The sequence below is a fragment of the Myotis yumanensis genome, unplaced genomic scaffold (assembly GCF_028538775.1).
Source record: "Myotis yumanensis isolate MYYU_CA2020_CCGP unplaced genomic scaffold, mMyoYum1.0.hap1 SCAF_6, whole genome shotgun sequence".
Taxonomy (NCBI): domain Eukaryota; kingdom Metazoa; phylum Chordata; class Mammalia; order Chiroptera; family Vespertilionidae; genus Myotis; species Myotis yumanensis.
This window is the reverse complement of record NW_027223757.1, coordinates 40,699,994-40,721,022: the sequence shown is the minus strand read 5'-3', so window position 1 is coordinate 40,721,022 and position 21,029 is coordinate 40,699,994. Positions and strand designations below refer to the sequence as shown.

The window sequence follows — 21,029 nt, the reverse complement described above, 5'->3', positions numbered from 1 at the left end:
CAAATGCTAGTGAGGATGCTGAAAAACTAGATTCCTGGTGGGGTGATACAGTCACTCTGGAAAAGTTAGGCAGTGCATTTGAAAACTAAACATGAAAATGCCATACAACCCAGCAACTGCATTCCTGGGCATTTATTCCAGAGAAATGAAAATGTATGTTCACCCCTAAAGCCTGTACATTAATGTTTATGCTTATGGCAGCGTTACTTGCAATAGCTCCAAACAGGAAACAACCCAGCTGTCCTTCAAGAGGTGAATGATTAAACAAACAGTGCTATATCTACACCAAGGAATACTAGTCAGTAATATAAAAGAACAAACTATTGATACACACAAAAATCTAAATCAATCTCCAAGGAATATGATGAGTATACAAAAGCCAATCTCAAAAAATTCCACACATTATGATTCCATGTCTATATTCTTGAAACAACATTTCAGAAAAGAAAAATAGATTAGTGGTTGCCAGGGGTTAGGCCTTGGAGTTAAGGGGGAGAAAGGTGTGATTAGAAAAGAAGAGCAACACAAGGCATCTTTGTGGAATTGGAAATGTTCAGGATGTTGACTACGGTAGTGGACCCATGGATCTACACAGGTAATAAAACTGTATAAAACTTGCCCTGGCTGGCTTGGCTCAGTGGATAGAGCGTCAGCCTGCGGACTGAGGGGTCCCAGGTTCGATTCCGGCCAAGGGCACATGCCTGGGTTGCGGGCTCCATCCTCAGTGGGGGGTGTGCAGGAGGCAGCCAATCAATGATTCTCTCTCATCGTTGATGTTTCTCTCTCTCTCTCCCTCTCTCTTCCTCTGTGAAATCAATAAAGAAATATATATTAAAAAAAAAACTGTATAAAACTTAATATATGTACATACATACACACAGGTAAAACTGGGTACAAGTAAGCAAGTAAAACAGGAAATGAGTAAGACTGTATCCATGTCAATACCCTGGTCAGGATATTATATTATACTATGGTCCTGTAAAATGTGATCAATGAGAAACTGGGCAAAATATACAGGGGGTTTTTCTGTATCTTACAACTGCATATGAATCTACAACTACCTCAATTTTTTAAATGCAATTTTTAACTACATGAAAAATAAAATGCTTTATAAAACAGAAAAGTAATAATAGAAAACAACTTAACCTAACTATGAATAGTTTTTACACAATCAAAAACTAAAACATTGAAAAATGAAATAACTAAAATTGTGACTCTATTGTAAGGGTCTGAGGGAATGTGCTTGTACATGAAGGGATATGGGATGAGAGGCTGAAAAAGACAGCAATAATCTTATTGTTCAGAAAATCAATAGGTGAAGCCTAAAACTGAAAAATTCAAAAGGTAGCAATATTAGCATGTCATTCAGATACAGGGAAAACAAAATGTTTAAATCCATTAAAAATAATTGAGAGGAGCTCACTATGGAATGAGAATTTTGTAGGTTGGGAGGAAGATCAAGAGAATGTTTTATTTTGGGGGGGATGAGGGTGTCATAAGGTATATGTGTATTTACTTGAAGCATAATGCCATACAATTCACCTATTTAAGTATACAACCTATAGACTTTTAGTATATTCAGAGTTGTGTGATCACCACCATCAATTTTAGAATACTTTCATTTCCCCAAAAAGAAAACCTGTACCCATTAGCAGTCACTGCCCATTTCCTCCATTTCCTAATATAGGTAAATATAGGTAGATATAAGTATGAATAAAATAGATAGATTAAAAGTCACCCTGACTGCCAGCTGGGTGAAAAGAGTCACCACTGACTTCAGCATTTCCTACTGATGTTCTTTTGCTTCTCACTGAACTTTACCTCAGAGGCAATGAATTCTTTGATAGTAGTTATGAGATGGTATTGGTAACAAACCAATCAAATATTCCAACACACCTATTGCATCATTTTTGTAATTGTGCTGAATTCAGAATAAAGCAACTCAAGTCTAAATACTTCACCAGTAACAGCAATGCATGTAAGACAGGAAAAAGCCTAAGGGTGATGAATGATAGAGCCTTTGCAGACACCAATATTTTGAGTTGGGTTTTTTTTGTTTGTTTGTTTACTCCTAGCCCCACCCCATCCTTGACAATGTGTCTTGGCAATATTCAGGATGGGTGAGTATAAAATGTATTCTGCTCAAAACAAGTGGTGGAAGAGTGATTTTAAAGGTAAAAGTGGAAAGGGCTGGCTCTCTACCAGGGGATGCTCTTGAGCAGATCATCTTAGGAGCACATAGAAACATAGAAACTGAAGATCTGTAAAGTGATATCCTTAAATATACATGCCACCAGCCTTTGGAAGTACTCATGAAGCTCCAGGGGTATCTGAATACCACATTAAGCTCATTGTTCTAATGTATCATACTCTCTTTCATTTCTAAGCCTTCAACAATCTATTCCACAGAGCTAGAACTCTTTTAACACTCTTTTAGCCACCACTTTTAACACTCCAATGTTTAATTGTCCCTTGGCCTCAGTTCACATGCTCCTAGGTAAGGATGGATCCCCCTCCATTTCTTCCATAGCTCTCCATCTCCTATGTTGACATTTCAATGTGTCACCAACACCTGCTGACTTTCATGTTTGGAGATGACAAGGTCTGGGTCAGAAATATTCACTACTCTATCCCCACACCAGCAAAGTGCCTACCTAGCATATAGTTAAGTACTGTCCTTTGAAAGAACAAATGAAGAAACATGAGGAGTCTTTTGTGAGGTTGACCAACCTAGAAAGCATGTAGTCAACGATTCTCTCCTTTTGTAAAAACAATCCTGGGGCTCTTGGCTCCCTACTGAAGGTTACGTCATCTCAGCAGTGCTTGGCTTTACTCCCCTGCATGTTTGGTGACTAGTACTCAATTCTGTAGCAACACATCTCCACCATCCCAGCTTCCTTCAGCCAATGAGGTCAATGAACCCAACTGCTGAATTAACTCCACCATGGTGGTCTGGGACAAGGCAGGAACATGCTTGGCAGCCAGAATAGTATCCAAGAAAAGGAGGCACACCACACCAATCAGGCCCACAGGAGAGAACACTGAGGTTGATCCCAGGCAGAAAAAGAATAGAGACTTTTTCTATAACAGCCTGGTATAATCAAATGACCCTTTAAATATGCACACGAGTAGCTTTTAGGTTAAAATTTGATGTTTAAAAATGTCCTATTCTACTTCCTTTAAAGTTTAGGAGTGGAAGAAATTAGCAGAAAAAAACTAATGTGATAAACATTATGCGAATATTGGACACTTTATCTCACCTATATTAGACAGTGCTCTAAGGACGGACTGCTGACAGTTCCATAGTTTTATAATCCTCTGTGATACCTAGCACATCATTAAGCTTTATTGAAATATAATTAACAAATAAAATTATAAAATATTTGAAGTATACAGTGTGATGATTTCATATACATTGTCAAAGGATTCCCACCTTCCAGTTAATTAATATCTCTATCACCTCACAAATAGGGAGGTAAAATTTAATAAGTAAAACTTAACATCTTCTGTCATGACTTCAAAACAATTTCTCAATAATCACAAAATTCTATTTTAGCTCTACTTATAAAATAAATAATGACAATTTGATTAAAATTTTTTATTTCAACAATATCTTCAAATATCCTATACCATCCCTCTAAAATATCTATGTGGATCAAAGTATAACAACTGCCTGGCCTATGTGGCTCAATGGTTGAGCATCAACCTATGAACCAGGAGGTCATAGTTCAATTCCTAGTCAGGGCACATGCCCAAGTTTCAGGCTCAATCCCCAGTAGGGGACCACTGAAAGTCATTGAAAATCGATAACAAAAGCTAGGGGAATAAGACTTCAAAACAAATGAAAAGGCATACATTCAAACTGGAGAAAAAAGAAGAAATATGGTGGACCATATCTTCTCTTAATAAATATAGCTGAGAACTATATCTCAAATCATTCTGCATCTTCTTAATTATCACAAAGAAGTAACTTGCAAAAACACTTGTACTGCACTTTGCATTACTATCACCTTCAATGTTATTTCTAAAAAGCATTTTAAAAATCTCAAGAAATTCTTAGCACTTACTGCTGTAAGGCCTTCATTATTACAAATGTTGACATCAGCACTGTATTCTAATAATTTACTCATGCATTTCTTCTGCCTAAAAAGAAAGAAAGTCACCAATAACTGATACTAGAAATATAAACAAATAACAATTACTATGCTATATAAAGTATCAATCCATATCTTCAGTATTTAAATAAACACTATAACATTTGAAATAATATACAAAATTGTTTCTATGACTCAAAGATAATAGGATAAAGAAAAGGCACAATAAGATTTTCATGTCATTGGGACAGTCATCATTCAAAATGCTGAGAAATTTCTAGTGTTGACTGAATATCTGAAATAGTAATTTTCATTAGCAAGCCTATCTAATAAAGAGGGAATATGCTAATTGACCATCACACCATCACAAAGATGGCGGCACCCACAGCCAATAAGGAGGGGATATGCTAATTTGACTGCCCCACCCTCAAATATGGTGGCGCCCACAGCCACAAGATGGCCAGCAGAGGAGGGCCATTGGGGGCAACCAGGCCGGCAGGGGAGGGCCTTGGGGGTGACCGGGCTGGCAGGGAAGGGCAGTTGGGGGCAACTGGGCCGGCAAGGGAGTGGTTAGGCATCAATCAGGCTGGCAGGGGAGTGGTTAAGGGGAGATCAGGCTGGCAAGCAGAAGAGGTTAGAGGAAATCAGGCAGGCAGGCAGGCGAGCGGTTGGGAGCCAGCAGTCCCAGATTGTGAGAGGGATGTCCCAGATTGGAGAAGGTGCAGGTTGGGCTGAGGGACAGCGCCCCCCATGCACAAATTTCGTGCACTGGGCCTCTAGTATAACATAAGCCTAATGAAAGAGGAATGAATATATATAGCAAAAGCATGGCTCAATGTTGTATCCTACATTCATGATTATAAAATATTTAAAAGTTAATACTAAGATGAATTATAAAAACATAAGCACAAAATAAAATACATGTATATGCATCCCCCTACTTACTTCATTGTTTTTCATGTTTATTGTAGTAAAATACACATAACATAAAATATAGCATATTAACCATTTTTAAGTATATAGTTCAGTGGTATTAAGTACATTCATATTGTGTAACCATCACCATCCATCTCGAGAACTCTTTTCATCTTGAAAACTGAAATCCATTAAACAATAACTCCCCATCTTTTCTACCCTTAGCTCCTCACAACCACCATGGTACTTTCTGTCTCTAAAATTTGGGCTTATATAAGTCCCTCATAAAAGTAGAATCAGACAGGTGTTTGTCTCTTTGTGACTGGCCTAATGTTAGTCACAAAGACACTTAGCATAATGTCCATGTGATTTATCCACGTTTTAGCATATGTCAGAATTTCCTTCCTTTTTAAGACTGAATAATATTCCAAAATATGTACATACCACATTTTGCTTACCCGTTCACCTGTCAATGGATACATATTTAGGTTGTTTACAATTTAGCTATTGTGAACAGCTATGAACATGGGTACAGAAATATTTCTTCAAGACCCTGCTTTCAATGTTATTGGGTATATATCCAGAAGTGGGATTGTTGGATTATATGGTATTTCTAGTTTTAATTTTTTGAGGAACCACCAAAATGTTTTTTAGAGCACCTGTACCATTTTACATTTCCACCAACAGTGGACAGAGTTCCAATTTCTCCACATCCTCATCAAAACTTGTTACTTTCTGCTTTGTTTTGTTGTTTTTCTTGGATAGTCATACTAATAAGTGTGATGATAACTCATTATAGTTTTGTTTTGCATTTCCCTAATGATTAGTGACAGTGAGTACCTTTTCATGTGCTGAGTAGCCATCTGTATATCTTTGGAGAAATGCCTATTCAAGTCCTTTTCCCCTTTTGAACTGCCTACCCATTTTGTTTTGCTCACAATGATTCATCTTAGCCTGATCCATTACTAGTTACTATTCAGTATTCATCTCAATGTCCCCTTCATTAAATAATAAAATGAAAATTCATGCTTTGGAAATAAAGTGATACACACATATGTGTGTATATAATATCCATTTCATGTGTGTGTGTGTGTGTATGTATACACATATATATACATATACATATATGCTTTGATTAAGGAAATATGATATAGTCCATAGCATAAAAGTTTATTATCTAGTTGAATAATTATGTGCATAAAAATACATAACAGTGTATGTGTACTATATTATATATACTATACTATGTATATATAGTATTAATAAATGAGTACAGTCTTCACATAGATAGTATATGGCATACAGAGTATTTAGTACATACAATATACATGTGTATATATCACTACTCAATTAGATCATAAATTTCTTCATGCCATGTATTATATCATATTTCTTTAATCAACTCAATACTAAACATAGCTAGTCATTCTCAATAAAACTTTATAGATTATTATTAATCTTACAAATCAACAGCTACAAATTTTATTGGCTGAACAAATCTTTTATAAGAAAAGAACAACCCAGCTGCCCTGACTCAGTAGCTGAGTGTCGACCTATGAACCAGGAAGACACAGTTCGATTGTACAACTTAAGAGGAGCTCAATGAATGTTTGCTAAGCAACTTGAGTACTTGTTAATTCCTGCAGCTGCTTATGTTTTCAGACATAGCTTTTTGCTATAATTTCTTTATGAGTTCAAATTTGTATAGATTGAAGCATAGGTCATAGGGGAATTTTTAATAAATAATAAAAAAAAGTTAAGTACGAAAGGCATCCAAATTGATGTTATGTCAGGGTTATGAACTCTTCTTATTCCTTTTCTCTTCACTGACCTGCCATGTGAGTAATGCAGTATCTCTCATATTTCTTCATCTTTAAAATGTAATGGTCTTTCCCTAGCTGGTTTGGCTCAGTGGATAGAGTATCAGCCTGCGAATTGAAGGGTCCAGGGTTTGATTCTGGTCAAGGACACATGCCCGGGTTGCAGGCTTGACCTCCAGTAGGGGGCGTGCAGGAGGCAGCCGATCAATGATTCTCTCTCATCACTGATGTTTCTCTCTCTCCCTCTTCCCTTTCTAAAATCAATAAAAATATATATTTTTTTAAATGCAATGGTCTCGCCAGCCATTAAACAAGAGGTCACCCGTTCAATTCCCGGTCAGGGTACATGCCCAGATTGTGGGCTTGACACCTAGTAGGGGGCTTGCAGGAGAAAGCCGATGGATGATTCTCTCTCATCACTGATGTTTCTCTCTCTCTCTCTCACTCTCTCTCAATCTCCCTTCCTCTCTGAAATTAAAAAAAACATTTTTTTTTAAATGTAATGGTCTCCAACTTAAATGTTCTCACCCCTCCGCAAAAAAGAAAGATAAATATATGAGTTGTGAGATGATGGTGAATGAATGTGTTAACTAGATGGAAGGAATCATTTCACAATGTACAGATATATCAAATCATTACAATGTATACTTTAAATATCTTGTTATTTTGTCAATTATACCTCAACAAAGATGAGGGGGGGGGAGTAATAGTCTCCTAAATGACTAAGTCTTCCTACTACAACTTTGGCCCTGCTGTGCACCAATATGTCCTTTCATTTACAACTAGAGGCCCAGTGCACAAAATTCATGCACTGGGGGGTGGGGTTCCCTCAGCCCAGCCTGCCCCTCAGTCCGGAAGCCCTCAGTGGATGTCCTACTAACGGCCACAGTCTGGCAGCAGAGGCTCGGAGCAGGCGTCCCTTGTGTGTGTGTGTGTGTGTGTGTGTGTGTGTGTGTGTGTGTCCTGCCCCCAGCTGCGCCACATAGGCTCGGAGCAGTTGCCTTGTGTGTGTGTCCCCGCTGGGGGTCTGCCCACAGCCACAATGGAGGCTCAGAGTAGGCTGTGTGTGTGTGTGTGTGTGTATGTGTGTGTGTCTGCTGGGGGCCTGCCCCCAGCCACACCCTGGAGGCTTGGAGCAGGTGCCCCTCTCTGTTGATCTCTCAGGCTCCCGGCCTCCACTGCGTGTTGTACTCTCCCTTGAGCTGTGGCCAGGGTGGGGTGCTGCCTGCAGGCCGCGCTTTCCTTCTCACGGATCGCCATGGCGACCCAGGAGCAGGCACACACGGGGGCTGCCTGCAGGCCGCCCTTTCCTGCTCAGGGATGGCCGCCGGCGATCCAGGAGCAGGCCTTGCTGGGTGCTACCTACAGGCCGCACTTTCCTGCTCACCGATCGCTGGATCGCCAGGGCACCCGGGGTCAGGCCCTGCTGGGTGCTCCCTGTGGGCGGCACTTTCCTGCTAATTGCCATGGTGTCTGGGCTAGGGGCGGGGCTTAGGCGGCACACGGGGGTCCCGGCTGGGGGCGGGGCTTAGGCAGCGCAGGTATTAGGTGGCACACGGGGGTCCCAGCTGGGGGCGGGGCTGCACACAAGGCCCGGATGGCCGCTCGCACTGTCCCGCCCTGCCTGCAATATGCAAATTAGCTCCCATCTTTGTTGGCGGCTAATTTGCATATCACGCTGATTAGCCCATGGGAGGCATAGCGAAGGTACGGTCAATTACCATCTTTGTCTATTATTAGATAGGATTGTTGAAACAGAGTACTGAGATATTTTCTATATGTAACTTTTTCACAGACCTTTATTATTATCCTACTAGAACTAGGGATAAGGTATCTAGACCTGAGATTAATTCAGCAAGTAAATAAATAATCTACTCTATGATTTAGGGGGTGACCTCCTACAACATACCTAATGTGGCCAAGTATTAAAAAAACAATAAGCTGTTACCTAAACTAGTTCATATGCCAAATCAGAAAATGGGGAAGACCAGATAGGGTCAAAGGACTATATGCCTTTTCCACTCCAACCTAGACATCCCTGAAGTTCTTGTTCTTTGGGTTTCACCTTAATCCTTGTATGCGAAAATTTGTCTCAGATTGATGCAGTAGACAATTTTAGCCCCATATCCCTATCTAGAATCCCAGTTCAGAACAGGAAACAAAAATATTTTCAAGAGTAAACAAAAGAAGAGACACATGGAAATATACTTTCATAAAGAAGTTTTATAGCATTAGAAAAATGTTTATAAGGTCCTCAAACTCACAATCAAAAACTACTTATTTTCATTTTGAACATAATTCCTATCATTTTTGCCTGGTTTCTCAGTCAAACAGAATTTTAAGAAGTAATAAATAGTGGTAGATGCAGACAGAGATGTGACATCTAAAATTTTTTACAAAAAAGGAGAGAAACCCATAAAAAGTATAGTAGGATTTAAAAACAGTACACATGCCAAAACCGGTTTGGCTCAGTGGATAGAGCGTCGGCCTGCGGACTCAAGGGTCCCAGGTTCGATTCCGGTCGGGGGCATGTACCTGGGTTGCTGGCACATCCCCAGTAGGAGATGTGCAGGAGGCAGCTGGTCAATGTTTCTCTCTCATCAATGTTTCTAACTCTCTATCTCTCTCCCTTCCTCTCTGTAAAAAATCAATAAAATATATTAAAAAATAAATAAATAAATAAAAACAGTACACAATAACATCATTATGAACAGAGTTACCAGGAAAAGGCAAAAATTATATTCACATTTTGCCAAAACCGGTTTGGCTCAGTGGATAGAGCGTCGGCCTGCGGACTGAAAGGTCCCGGGTTCGATTCCGGTCAAGGGCATGTACCTTGGTTGCGGGCATATCCCCAGTGGGAGATGTGCAGGAGGCAGCTGATCGATGTTTCTCTCTCATCGATGTTTCTAACTCTCTATCTCTCTCCCTTCCTCTCTGTGAAAAATCAATAAAATATATTTTAAAAAAAAAAAATTATATTCACATTTTGGAAATAATACTTTCATAATGGAAAAATGCTGATTTAATTAAAAATTTAAAAGAGGGCTAGCAAGCACATTATTTATTAAGGAAACATTTTGTTGTAACTAAAATGAAAAGCAGTTTTGGCACTGACAGGAGTAATCAAGAAAGCTTACTCCATGCCCTGACCAGTGTGCTCAGTTGGTTGGGTATTGTCTCATGCACTGGGCTCGTGCAGGAGGAAACGTTCGATGTGCGGCTCTTACATTAACGTTTTTCTCTCTCTTCCTCTTCCTTCCTCTCTCTCTAAAAATCAATAAAAATATTTTGAAGAAACAAAAAAACTTTCATCCTTAAAAATAAAATAAAAAACAAAGCTTACTCTATCTAGTATAGCTCATTCTCAAATAGTTACTATGAATAAACTGGATATAATAATATTTAGTCTGGCCCTGGCCAGTTAGCTCAGTTGGTTAGAACATCAACTGGATACGCCAAAGATGCAGGTTTGATCTACAGGCAGGGTACATACAAGAAACAACCAACAGATGCATAAATAAGTGGAACAAAAAATCGTTGTTTCTCCCTCTGTGTCTCTGTCTCTCGCTCCCTTCCTCTCTCGCTCTAAAATCAATGGGAACAAAAACACAACATTTAATCTGCATTTAATTCCATAAATAAAATTAACTAAATAAGCAATTTGGAAAATACAACATGGAATAAACTGTGACAAGAGATTAGCAGGAAAAAGGATACCTTTTAAGGCAAAAACCTTTCCTTTCAGAAAATAAAATGTCACTATAAACCAGTGATTCTCAACCTGTAGGTCGCGACCCCTTTGGGGGTCGAACAACCCTTTCACAGGGGTCACCTAAGACCATCAGAAAACACATATATAATTACATATTGTTTTTGTGATTAATCACTATGCTTTAATTATGTTCAATTTGTAACCATGAAATTGGGGGTCACCACAACATGGGGAACTGTATTAAAGGGTCGCAGCATTAGGAAGGTTGAGAACCACTGCTATAAACCAAGTAAAAATTAACTTCAACAAATATATTTTCAAGAAGAAAAATATCGGTAAACAATTTCATAAATTATTAAATATGATAGTTATTTAACAATTGAATATAATGACCCAAGACCCTCTTACCAAGACCAATATGGGGGGAAAAAATCAAATCAATGTAGAGTGCCTTGAATAATAATAATACAACTTAATCTACCTAAGAAAACGAAATATTTACCCATTTCTAGCTGCCAAATGAAGTGGTGTACAGCCTGAAATATCTTGATAGTTAGGATTTGCTCCTTTCTTTAACAGCAGAACCAAGCATTCCACAGATCCACAACTAAAACAATATTAAAAATAGATCAGATACATTCAACACAGCCAAATTGATATAGCTTAATTAAAAAACAAAAGCTTATTAAACACATTATTTTTGAGGTCCATATTAACCTAAAAGATGACTTCTGTCACAAATAATAAATATCCTCTACTTTAAAATATAGGATGGGGCAAAAGTAGGTTTACAGTTGTTCCTATGGAAAATAATACAATAACTAATAAATAATAACACAAGAATAAACTCTGTTTCATGTACTCATAACTGAATACCTATTTTTGCCCACCCCTGTATAGGGCCAATGACCATGTTTAGTTAGCATATAAAATCTCATATTGGTTGGATAAAAGAAAAATTTCGATGAATGAGAGTCTAAGTATTTCTAAAAAAGACAACCCAGTGCCTAACATATTCTGCTTTGATCTAGAACAAGCTAAGACAGTGGATATGAGACTAGAGTCCAATCCCGAGGTTAACAATATATTTAGGTAAAGAATGTAAGCATAGCACACTATGCCCTTAACATATAAAGAACCATTCAGATGTCTGTTCTCATTTCTCTCCATAACTACCCTGGGCCAACACTGATTCAAATCCTACTACTACTGATCATTACTCTAGACGAGAGTTCAATTCAAAATAGCTTTAATCTTACTTTGCTGCAATGTGAAGCAAGCTTCTTTTCACACGTCCAAATGCATAATTAACATCAAACTTTGAATTTGATAGTAGTTCGGAAACAGATCTACACAAAAGAATATTAAAAGAGTTGATACATTTTTTTAAAGTTTTAAAAAACAAAGATCTAGAGTTAATAGCTCTTTAGTTACTCTTATCAATATATTTTAAAAATTCTATTCCTCATAAACCAAAAAAATGGGCACTGTTTTCTAAGTGTAGCATGGCATCCAAAAACCAACTGCTCTGACATATGAACTATTGCTGAATGTTTCCTTGTCTGCATTCTGTGTAATCTGCTCTGAGGCTATCCAAGTAGTCCTCCGCTCCCCTTAGAATGTTTTTTAAGAAACATAACTTCCTTTTTAGGAGATATATATATATATATATATATATATATATATATATATTCTATCTACACTAATAGAAGAGAAACATGCAAATTGGTGTCATTCCGCTAAGCCCACCAGCCAATCAGAGGAGTATGCAAATTAACCCAGCAAAGATGGTGGTTAATTTGCATACGCAGGCACTGAGCGAAGACTGAAGACTGAAGCGGCCGCAGGGGAGAAGCCAAGCCTTGAAGCTTGGCTTTTCCGCTGCAGCCGGACCAAAGGTCTGGGTCCCGGCTGCCGGAGGAAAACGGGTGCCGGAAGCCAGGGGAAGGAAGGCCTATTGCACGAATCTTAGTGCAGCGGGCTTCTAATATATATATAATGTTTTTATTGATTTCAGAGAGGAAAGGAGAGGGAGAGAGATAGAAACATCAATGATGGAGAATCATCTAACAGCTGCCCCCTGCATTCCCCCTACTGAGGATGGAGTCCACAATCTGGACAGGGCATGACTAAATCTAACCGTGACCTCCTGGTTTATAGGTCAACACTGAACCACTGAATGACACCGGCCGGGCTCCCCTAGAATACTGAGAAATAAGGAGAGTAGGGCTGGTTGCTTCCCTTGCAGAAACCTGAGCCCATCTATATTAATTTTGTCCAAATAAGAAAATCAAAGACAAAAAAAACACATTTTAATAATATCAGATAGGAGGTTTAAAGCAAAAAACTTGTTTCAAAATATAGTTTTCCTTCACTTTCTTCTCACTACACCAAATTATCTAATGGCTAACCATAGCAGAGCTGTCTGCTGCAAGTGTAAACACCTCATCCCACAGTCAGATAACTGTACCTTATATGACCAACCAAATACCTGACTTAATGTCTGACTATTCATTTAGAAAATCTCTTACCATAAGATCTCAGAAAATCTTTTTTCTTAATTCACAGACAGAAAATTATAACAGGTTAAATAACTTGCCCCAGGACAACATCTATGAACAAACTGTGTGTGCATGCACGTGTGCATGCGTACATGTGTGTATACTAGTACACGACATTTAGATAAATTTATACCTCTCAAAAAGTATAAATTTGTAAAATAGGAACTCACCTGTGTTGATCAGCCATAACCATTGGCATTAATGTATAAACAGCAGTTTCATTATCTGAGTAAAACAAAAAAAAAAACAGAAAAGAATTCATTTATCTCAGACTTTATCCAAAGGGTAATACCTAAAATTATCTTAAAATTTTCTTAACTCCACATAAAAAGTGAGAAGAGGTAAAAAGTTAAGGTTAGTGAAGAATACCACAGGTATTGCAAAATTTGCAATGCATATTTTCTTATCCTCTCTAATGCTCATTCCCTCTACATCACCACAAAACTTCTTAGCTTCTAGATCTGAGGGAAAAATTAGAGCCCTAACAATTTCTGTAGCTTTAACAACTAAAATTTCTTTTAGTTCCAAAGAGGTGTTTATTGACTTCATGTTTTATCATACTTACATGTACTTTGGGGAAACTTATCCTTATAATAAAAGGGTAATATGCAAATCGACAGGACTGCAGAACAGTGGTCGCTATGGCATGCACTGACCACCAGGGGGCGGATGCTCAATGCAGGAGCTGCCCCCTGGTGGTCAGGGGGAGCTCTGCTCAACCAGAAGCAGAGTGCCAGAAGCAGGGTGAACGCAGTGTGGTGACAGGAGCCTCTCCACCCTCCCAGGCAGTGCTAAGGAGCAGCCAGCCTAGGGCAGTAGTCAGCAAATTCATTAGTCAACAGAGCCAAATATCAACAGTACTTCTTCAAAATAGACTCGCCCAGGCGGAAAACAACTTCTGCGCATGGGCCACGGAGTTTCAATCGCACTGTACACGGGCCCGCACGTGGTGTTTTGTGGAAGAGCCACACTCAAGGGGCCAAAGAGCCGCATGTGGCTCGCGAGCCGCAGTTTGCCGACCACGGGCCTAGGGTAAGGAGCAGCAAGCAGGGAGCCAGGGCTCCTGGACTGCGAGAGGGATGTCTGACTGCTGACTTAGGCCTGGAGAGCAGGGCTAATCAAGCAGACATCCCCTCAGATGTCCAGGACTGTGAGAGGGCGCAGGCCAGGCTGAGGCCCCCCACCCCGCTAGTGCATGAATTTTCGTGCACCGGGCCTCTAGTAAGTATATATGGATTTTAAAGCTATATATGCTAAATAAGTTTAAATACATTAAACATACATGCTAGCTTCTTGCCAATATTATAACAAAAGGAAATATTTTAGAAGCTTTTATGAAACAGTATTAAAATCTTATTTTTACTTATTACTTTTAATTATTCGCATCTTCATTTATATCTTTTATAGAAAAAAATTCACAAACATGATCCAAAAGAAAACATCAATGATGCCATATTATACTTATGTAAGTTTCAGCGAGTTATTTACAAAGAAGTAACTCTGACAACTTCCATTTAGCCCTTAAAACGTTAATATCACCCTGGCCAGTTTTGCTCGTGAATAGAGCATCAGTCCACAGAATGAAGGGTCCAGGGTTCCATTCTGGTCAAGGGCACGTATCTGGTTTACAGGTTCAATCCCTGGCCCAGGTCGGGCCGCATGCGGGAGGCAACCAATGGATGTGTCTCTTTCACATCCATGTTTGTTTTTCTTTCTTTCTCTCTCTCTCTCTCTCTCTCTCTCTCTCTCTCTCTCTCTCTCTCTCTCTTCCTCACTCCATCCCTCTCCCTCCTCTCCTCCTCCCCGTTCTCCCTCTCCCTTCTACTCTCTAAAATTCCTAAACTGCAGGGATCACGCCTTATTTCTTTGTAAAAGCTCCCCAGCCCCCACCTATGTGTGACAAATAAAGAATGAAAACGGCCCTAACCAGTTTGGCTCAGTGGATAGAGCATCGGCCTGCAGACTGAAAAGTCCCGGGTTCGATTCCGGTCAAGGGCATGTACCTTGGTTGCGGGCACATCCCCAGTAGGAGGTGTGCAGGAGGCAGCTGATTGATGTTTCTCTCTCATCGATGTTTCTCTCTCATCGATGTTTCTCTCTCATAGATGCTTCTAACTCTCTACCCCTCTCCTTTCCCCTCTGTAAAAAATCAATAAAATATATTAAAAACAAAAATTAAAAAGAAAAAAGAAGAATGAAAACGGAAAGGCATATTAAAGAAAAGTGTAAATATGTCTATTAGTACATAGAGTATTTTAAGAGTAGAAGTTTGGCATGTGCCACCTTATTTATCTTTTGTCAAAATACAACAGTGCTCCACGCTTTCAAACAGTAAAGGCTGCCGAACCGCCCCCGGCAGCCTCAAGTAAACAGCACTGTCCGGGGAGCATCCCTGCCTCCCCAGCCAGCAGCGGCCGTGAGATGACCACAGCGGGATGTTTCTGGGACCCGGTCCCCGCCACCCGCCTGGAGATCCGGTCTCTTCTGCTTCCTCCACCCGTAGGACCCGCACAGCCCAGCGCTTCCCGCAAACCCCACCTGCCCCGGCGGGAGCGGCGGGCGCCGGGCGCTCGGGGGTCCCAGTCCGGCCCCTCCCAGCTCAGAAAGCAAACGTGGGCGTTTGTCAGCTTTCGGTGAGTTTCCCACCGACCCCTCCAGCCCGCGCTCCGCACCCGCCCCCGCCCCCGCCCCGGCGCCCCCAGCTCCCAGCCGAGCGGCCCCGCTCACCGTCGGGCAGCTCCACGGTGCGAGCGCGGCGCAGCGAGCGAGTCAGGCGGTTGAGTTGCTCCATCGCTCTCTCCATCCTCGGGGGACCCTCCGCGCTCCTCCAGCCGCTCCGGCGGCCTCCGTGCCCCGCGCCCTACATCCCGCCCCGCCCCGTCCTGCGGGCGGAGGCGCCGGCTTGCCCCGGCCAGCGCCCGGGACTGAGAGGACTGCGCGGGGCCGCGTTCTCCGTCCGGACCGCGGGGGCAGCCGGACAGACCACCGAGGGAACACCCAGCACCGTCGCCTCTGGTGCTCTTCCGGCCGCCTCGGCCCTTCCCTCCTCGGCTCGCACAGCCTTCTGGGAACCGTAGTTCCGAGCCGGGCGACTCGACCCGGGCGGAGCCCCGCTGGGTGCACCAGTGACTCCTCACTCTGGCCCCGCAGAAACCCGGGCGGTGTGTGCGGAAAGCAATGCCGTGCCTGGGCGTGCCCCAACTTCCTGGAGAGACTTTCGGGGTGTCACCGCGCCCGCAGCTCTGTTTCTCCAAAGTTGTACGCGAGCCGCTGCCTTGACCTTCAATTCTATCACTTTCCTGTTTAAAATAAAAACCATCATCTCGGTTTGGGTACATTTGTTTTTCAAATACATAAACTGTTGAAATATACAATTTTCCTATGTCGAGTCTAAAGAATAATAATGTCAAAGAAATGCAAACGCAGAATATAGTAGTACTGCAGCTTCATATACCTTGGAGCAGAGCAATTTCAGAGGCATCATGTGGCAGAATTTATAAATGACTATCTGCAGTAGCATTCTGTAACATTCTTCCAGCATCCTCTGCTCCTGCGGCGAACAATGACCAGGATGGGAGTGAAGCCCACCTTGGAGGCTATTGGGGACTCCTGCCCCTGCACACAAACTTTAGGCTTGGTGTGCACGATTTATGTAGAGCAACAGCCTAGGTCAGCGGTTCTCAACCTGGGGGTCGAACGACCTTTTCACAGGGGTCGCCTAAGACCATCGGAAAACATATATAATTACATATTGTTTTGTGATTAATCACTATGCTTTAATTATGTCCAATTTGTAACAATGAAATTGAGGGTCACCACAACATGAGGAACTGTATTAAAGGATCGCGGCATTAGGAAGGTTGAGAACCACTGGCCTAGGTAGTGGTGGTGATAACAGGGACTGAGGTGCTAGCTTCTGTCCAGCAGTGGGCAACTTGACTTTATGAGTGGTACTGGAAGGCCAAGAAAGGTTGGAGCATTTCTAGTTGAAACCAGATTGTAATGGGTTGGGCATGGCCCAGACTGTCCCATACCATCTGGCATTCCTTGGAAGTTGTGACCTCTCCACCTTGTTGCCAGACTGGTTGGTTAGATCTCATCTGAACCAACTGGTTAGGAAGTCTACACTGAGCCTGTTGCACCACTGGCACGAGTGACTGGTGGCTGCAGATTGGAACTGATTTAGGATGGCACAGCAAGGTGTACCTGTGCCAGCCACCATCTGCCCCCACATAGCCTGGATGGGCAAGTAAGACTAACTTTCTTCCTCTGGACCAGCCAACATACATTATCAACATACCTGTGCCCATTCATTGCAGGAAAAACTTTGCCTCTCTGAGGAAGAAGCTGTGAAAGTCCAAGCTCTTTGTTTCTCTCTTACATTTTGGCACTGGTTATATCCAAGAAAAGAAAATACCCCCTTATCATTTAATTGTAAGCGGTGTTAGCCAGGTTCATATTCACCCACATGGATTAATGGAGGGGTTTTTTCCCCATTTCAGTAAAATTCTGCCTTTTTTAAACATTCAACTTGGGTTAGATAAAAGATAATGGTGAGTTCATTCTATCATCATTGACTTAGTCCCAAATTCAATGCAAACAAATATTTATGTAAAAGGTGCAGGGTAGAAGGACAATAAAGAAGACTTTTTTTACTCTAAAGCAGTTCAACTTTAGGAAAGAAAGTGAAGACATGTACCAATATGATAGCAATACATAGAAAGGTGTGGAAAGTCCTTCAAGTTGTGCCAAAAACCCTGGGGATACGAGGGAGAGTATCATCACTATATTGTAGGGAGGGAATAGAATCAAGGAAAATTTCATGCATGAAAGGAGGTCAAGTTAATATATGGTGAATAGAAACAAGCAGGACAACTGATTAAAAGCAAATAATAACAGATACTTGCGCATTCATAGCTGATTTAGCTGAGGCTTATGAATAACTAGAGGCCCAGTACATGAAATTCGTGCATGGGGGGGGGGGGGGCCAAGGAGGCCCCCTCAGCCCAGCCTGCACCCTCTCTAATCCGGGACCCCTCAGGGGATGTCCGACTGCCAGGATCGGGCCTAAACCGGCATTTGGACATCCCTCTCACAATCCAGGACCACTGGCTCCTAACTGCTCACCTGCCTGCTGGCCTGGTCGCCCCCAACTGCCCCCCCGCACCGACCTGGTCGCCCCCAGCTGCCCCCCACCCCTGCTGGCCTGGTTGCCCCTAACTGCCCCACCACCACCACCCTAGTCTCCCCTTACTGTCCCCCTGCCAACCTGGTCGCCCCTAACTGCCTCCCCTGCTGGCCTGGTTGCCCCCAACTACCCCCCTCTGCTGGCCTGGTCACCCCCAACAACCTCTCCTGCTAGCCTGGTTACCTCTCACTGCCCCCCCCCCGCCAGCCTGGTCACCCCCAACTGCCTCCCTGCTGGCCTGGTTGCCCCCAACTGCCCCCCCACTGGCCTGGTTGCCCCCAACTGCCCCCCCTGCCTGCCTGGTCACCCTCAACTGCCCCCCTGCTGGCCTGGTTGCCCTTAACTGCCCCCTCCTCCTGCCGGCCTGGTTGCCCAATGCAGCCTGCTGTTCAGTTGTTTGGTCATCCCTCACTAACCATCCTGCCAGCCTGTTGCCCCATGCATCCTGCTGTTCGGTCATTACTGTGATGGAGTCCCAGACAATAATAATAATATTCCTCTATTATTAGTATAGATTGTATAATTAAGGCTAACTAACATGTGTTAGACAGATTTCAGTTAGCCTTGAATCCCTGCTTAGGAGCTTGAAGCCAGTTCCACAAGCAGTGAGGAGCATAATGAAATGGTAGAACAAGAGAGTGGCAACAACTAAATGAGTGACGAGGTCACTATCCATGTAAGTGGAAACAAAACACAGTATTGTGGTGGGAGTGAAGAAAAATGATAGATGTGAGTACTATGGATTGACAGGATGCAGAATCTAGATTCTAGATGGGTAAGAGTTAAAAATGACTCCAAAAGTAATGGTAGTCAGGAGTAAGTTCTTTTAAAGGAGAAAAGCTTGTTCAAAAATTGTTAAAACTTTTCAATAAATTTTCATGGAGGAAGACAATAATTTTAAATTAAGTCATCTATTGCTCATAAAGCTAGGTTTGAGACACTCAAATTTAGCACAGTGTACATTTGAGTCTGTCTTTCCTCCACTTTGGTGCAGTGGGCTTACTGATGAACACATATTATTTTGTTTTTCTCTACATATGTGCACATGCTGTGTCTCTAGCCCCAATCATTAGATTACAGAGTCCGGAGAGTCTTATCAAGGCTGAGTCTGGAGAGAACCAAGATGGCGGCATAGGTAAACACCGGAGACTGCTGCCGCAAACAACCACTTCAAAAATACAACTAAAAGACGGAACAGATATCACCCAGAACCACAGGAAAGCTGGCTGAGGAGAGACTCTTCAACTAGAAGGAAAGAGAACAGCAAACCGAGGCTCAGAGGAGGCGCAGTGTGGAAAATATAAAGGTACCGAGGTGCGCGCGCAAAGCGGGCTGGTGGCTGAGGGCGCGGTTGTCGTTTTCAGTCGGGAGGGAGTCTCAGACTCTGGGCTCCAGATCCGGGCGAGTCTCTAGGGACTCAGACTCAGACGGGAGAAGCAGGATTGTCCGGCATCAGTTGGAATCTGAGGGCAGCTTTCTCTCCGAGGTTTGCAGCGGCTGCCGGGGTTCTGAGAAGCAGAGCCTCTGGGAACGTGACTGAGAGCAGCCATAACTGCTCCCTCCGCCCGCCCTGTTGAGCCCGCCCCGCCCAAGCCCTGAGCAGAGCCATTTGCCGGATTGCCTCAGGCAAAGGCTAGATTAGCACCTCCCCAGAGGACAGAAGTTTTCCACACAGCTGATTCTCACAGCCAGTCAGCCTGGTGGTCAAATCCCTCTAGTATTAACTACAACAATCAAGGCTTAACTAGAATAAGACTGCGCACAAAGACCACAAGGGGGTGCACCAAGAAAGCATAAAAAATGCGGAGACAAAAAAACATGACAGAAATGGAGGATATAGAGCTAAAAAACGCAATTTTGAGGGCTTGCAAGAAACTTGAGGAGAGCCTCACAAAAACTAATGAGACCCTCGATGCTATGATAAAGAAACTAGAAATTAAGCATACACGGACTGAAATAAAGAATATTATACCCAATAGCAGACCAGAGGAGCGCAAGAATCAAGCCAAAGATTTGAAATTCGAAGAAGCAAAAAACACCCAACTGGAAAAGCAAAATGAAAAAAGAATCCGAAAATACGAAGATAGTGTAAGGAGCCTCTGGGACAGCTTCAAGCACACTAATATCAGAATTATTGGGGTGCCAGAAGATGAGAGACAGCAAGATATTGAAAACCTATTTGAAGAAATAATGGCAGAAAACTTCTCCCACCTGGTGAAAGAAATGGACTTACAGGTCCAAGAAGCGCAGAGAACCCCAAACAAAAGGAATCCAAAGAGGACCACACCAAGACACATCATAATTAAAATGCCAAGAGCAAAAGACAAAGAGAGAATCTTAAAAGCAGCAAGAGAAAGAGACTCAATTACCTACAAGGGAATACCCATATGACTGTCAGCTGATTTCTCAACAGAAACTTTGCAGGCCAGAAGGGAATGGCAAGAAATATTCAAAGTGATGAATACCAAGAACCTACAACCAAGATTACTTTATCCAGCAAAGCTATCATTCAGAATTGACGGTCAGATAAAGAGCTTCACAGATAAGGAAAAGCTAAAGGAGTTCATCACCACTAAACCAGTATTATACGAAATGCTGAAAGGTATCCTTTAAGAAGAGGAAGAAGAAAAAGGTAAAGATACAAATTGTGAACAACAAACATGCATCTATCAACAAGTGAATCTAAGAATCAAGTGAATAAATAATCTGATGTACAGAATGAACTGGTGATTATAA

The 21,029-nt window shown here is 42.1% G+C and overlaps 1 protein-coding gene across 4 annotated transcripts in view; it reads right to left on the bottom strand.

The window, feature by feature from the left end:
- The window catches only part of HACE1 (HECT domain and ankyrin repeat containing E3 ubiquitin protein ligase 1), a 91,957-nt gene extending 75,899 nt beyond the window's left edge, over positions 1-16,058 (bottom strand). For all 4 annotated transcript variants that reach the window (XM_070418011.1, XM_070418012.1, XM_070418013.1 and 1 more), the window contains exons 1-5: positions 15,833-16,058; positions 13,276-13,330; positions 11,804-11,893; positions 11,047-11,151; positions 4,068-4,143 (exon numbers count right to left, since the gene is read on the bottom strand). In XM_070418011.1, the coding sequence (XP_070274112.1) occupies positions 4,068-4,143; positions 11,047-11,151; positions 11,804-11,893; positions 13,276-13,330; positions 15,833-15,908 (402 nt within the window). In that variant the 5' untranslated portion in view covers positions 15,909-16,058. The remainder of the gene's footprint in view (positions 1-4,067; positions 4,144-11,046; positions 11,152-11,803; positions 11,894-13,275; positions 13,331-15,832) is intronic.
- Between the last annotated feature and the right edge of the window lie 4,971 nt (positions 16,059-21,029).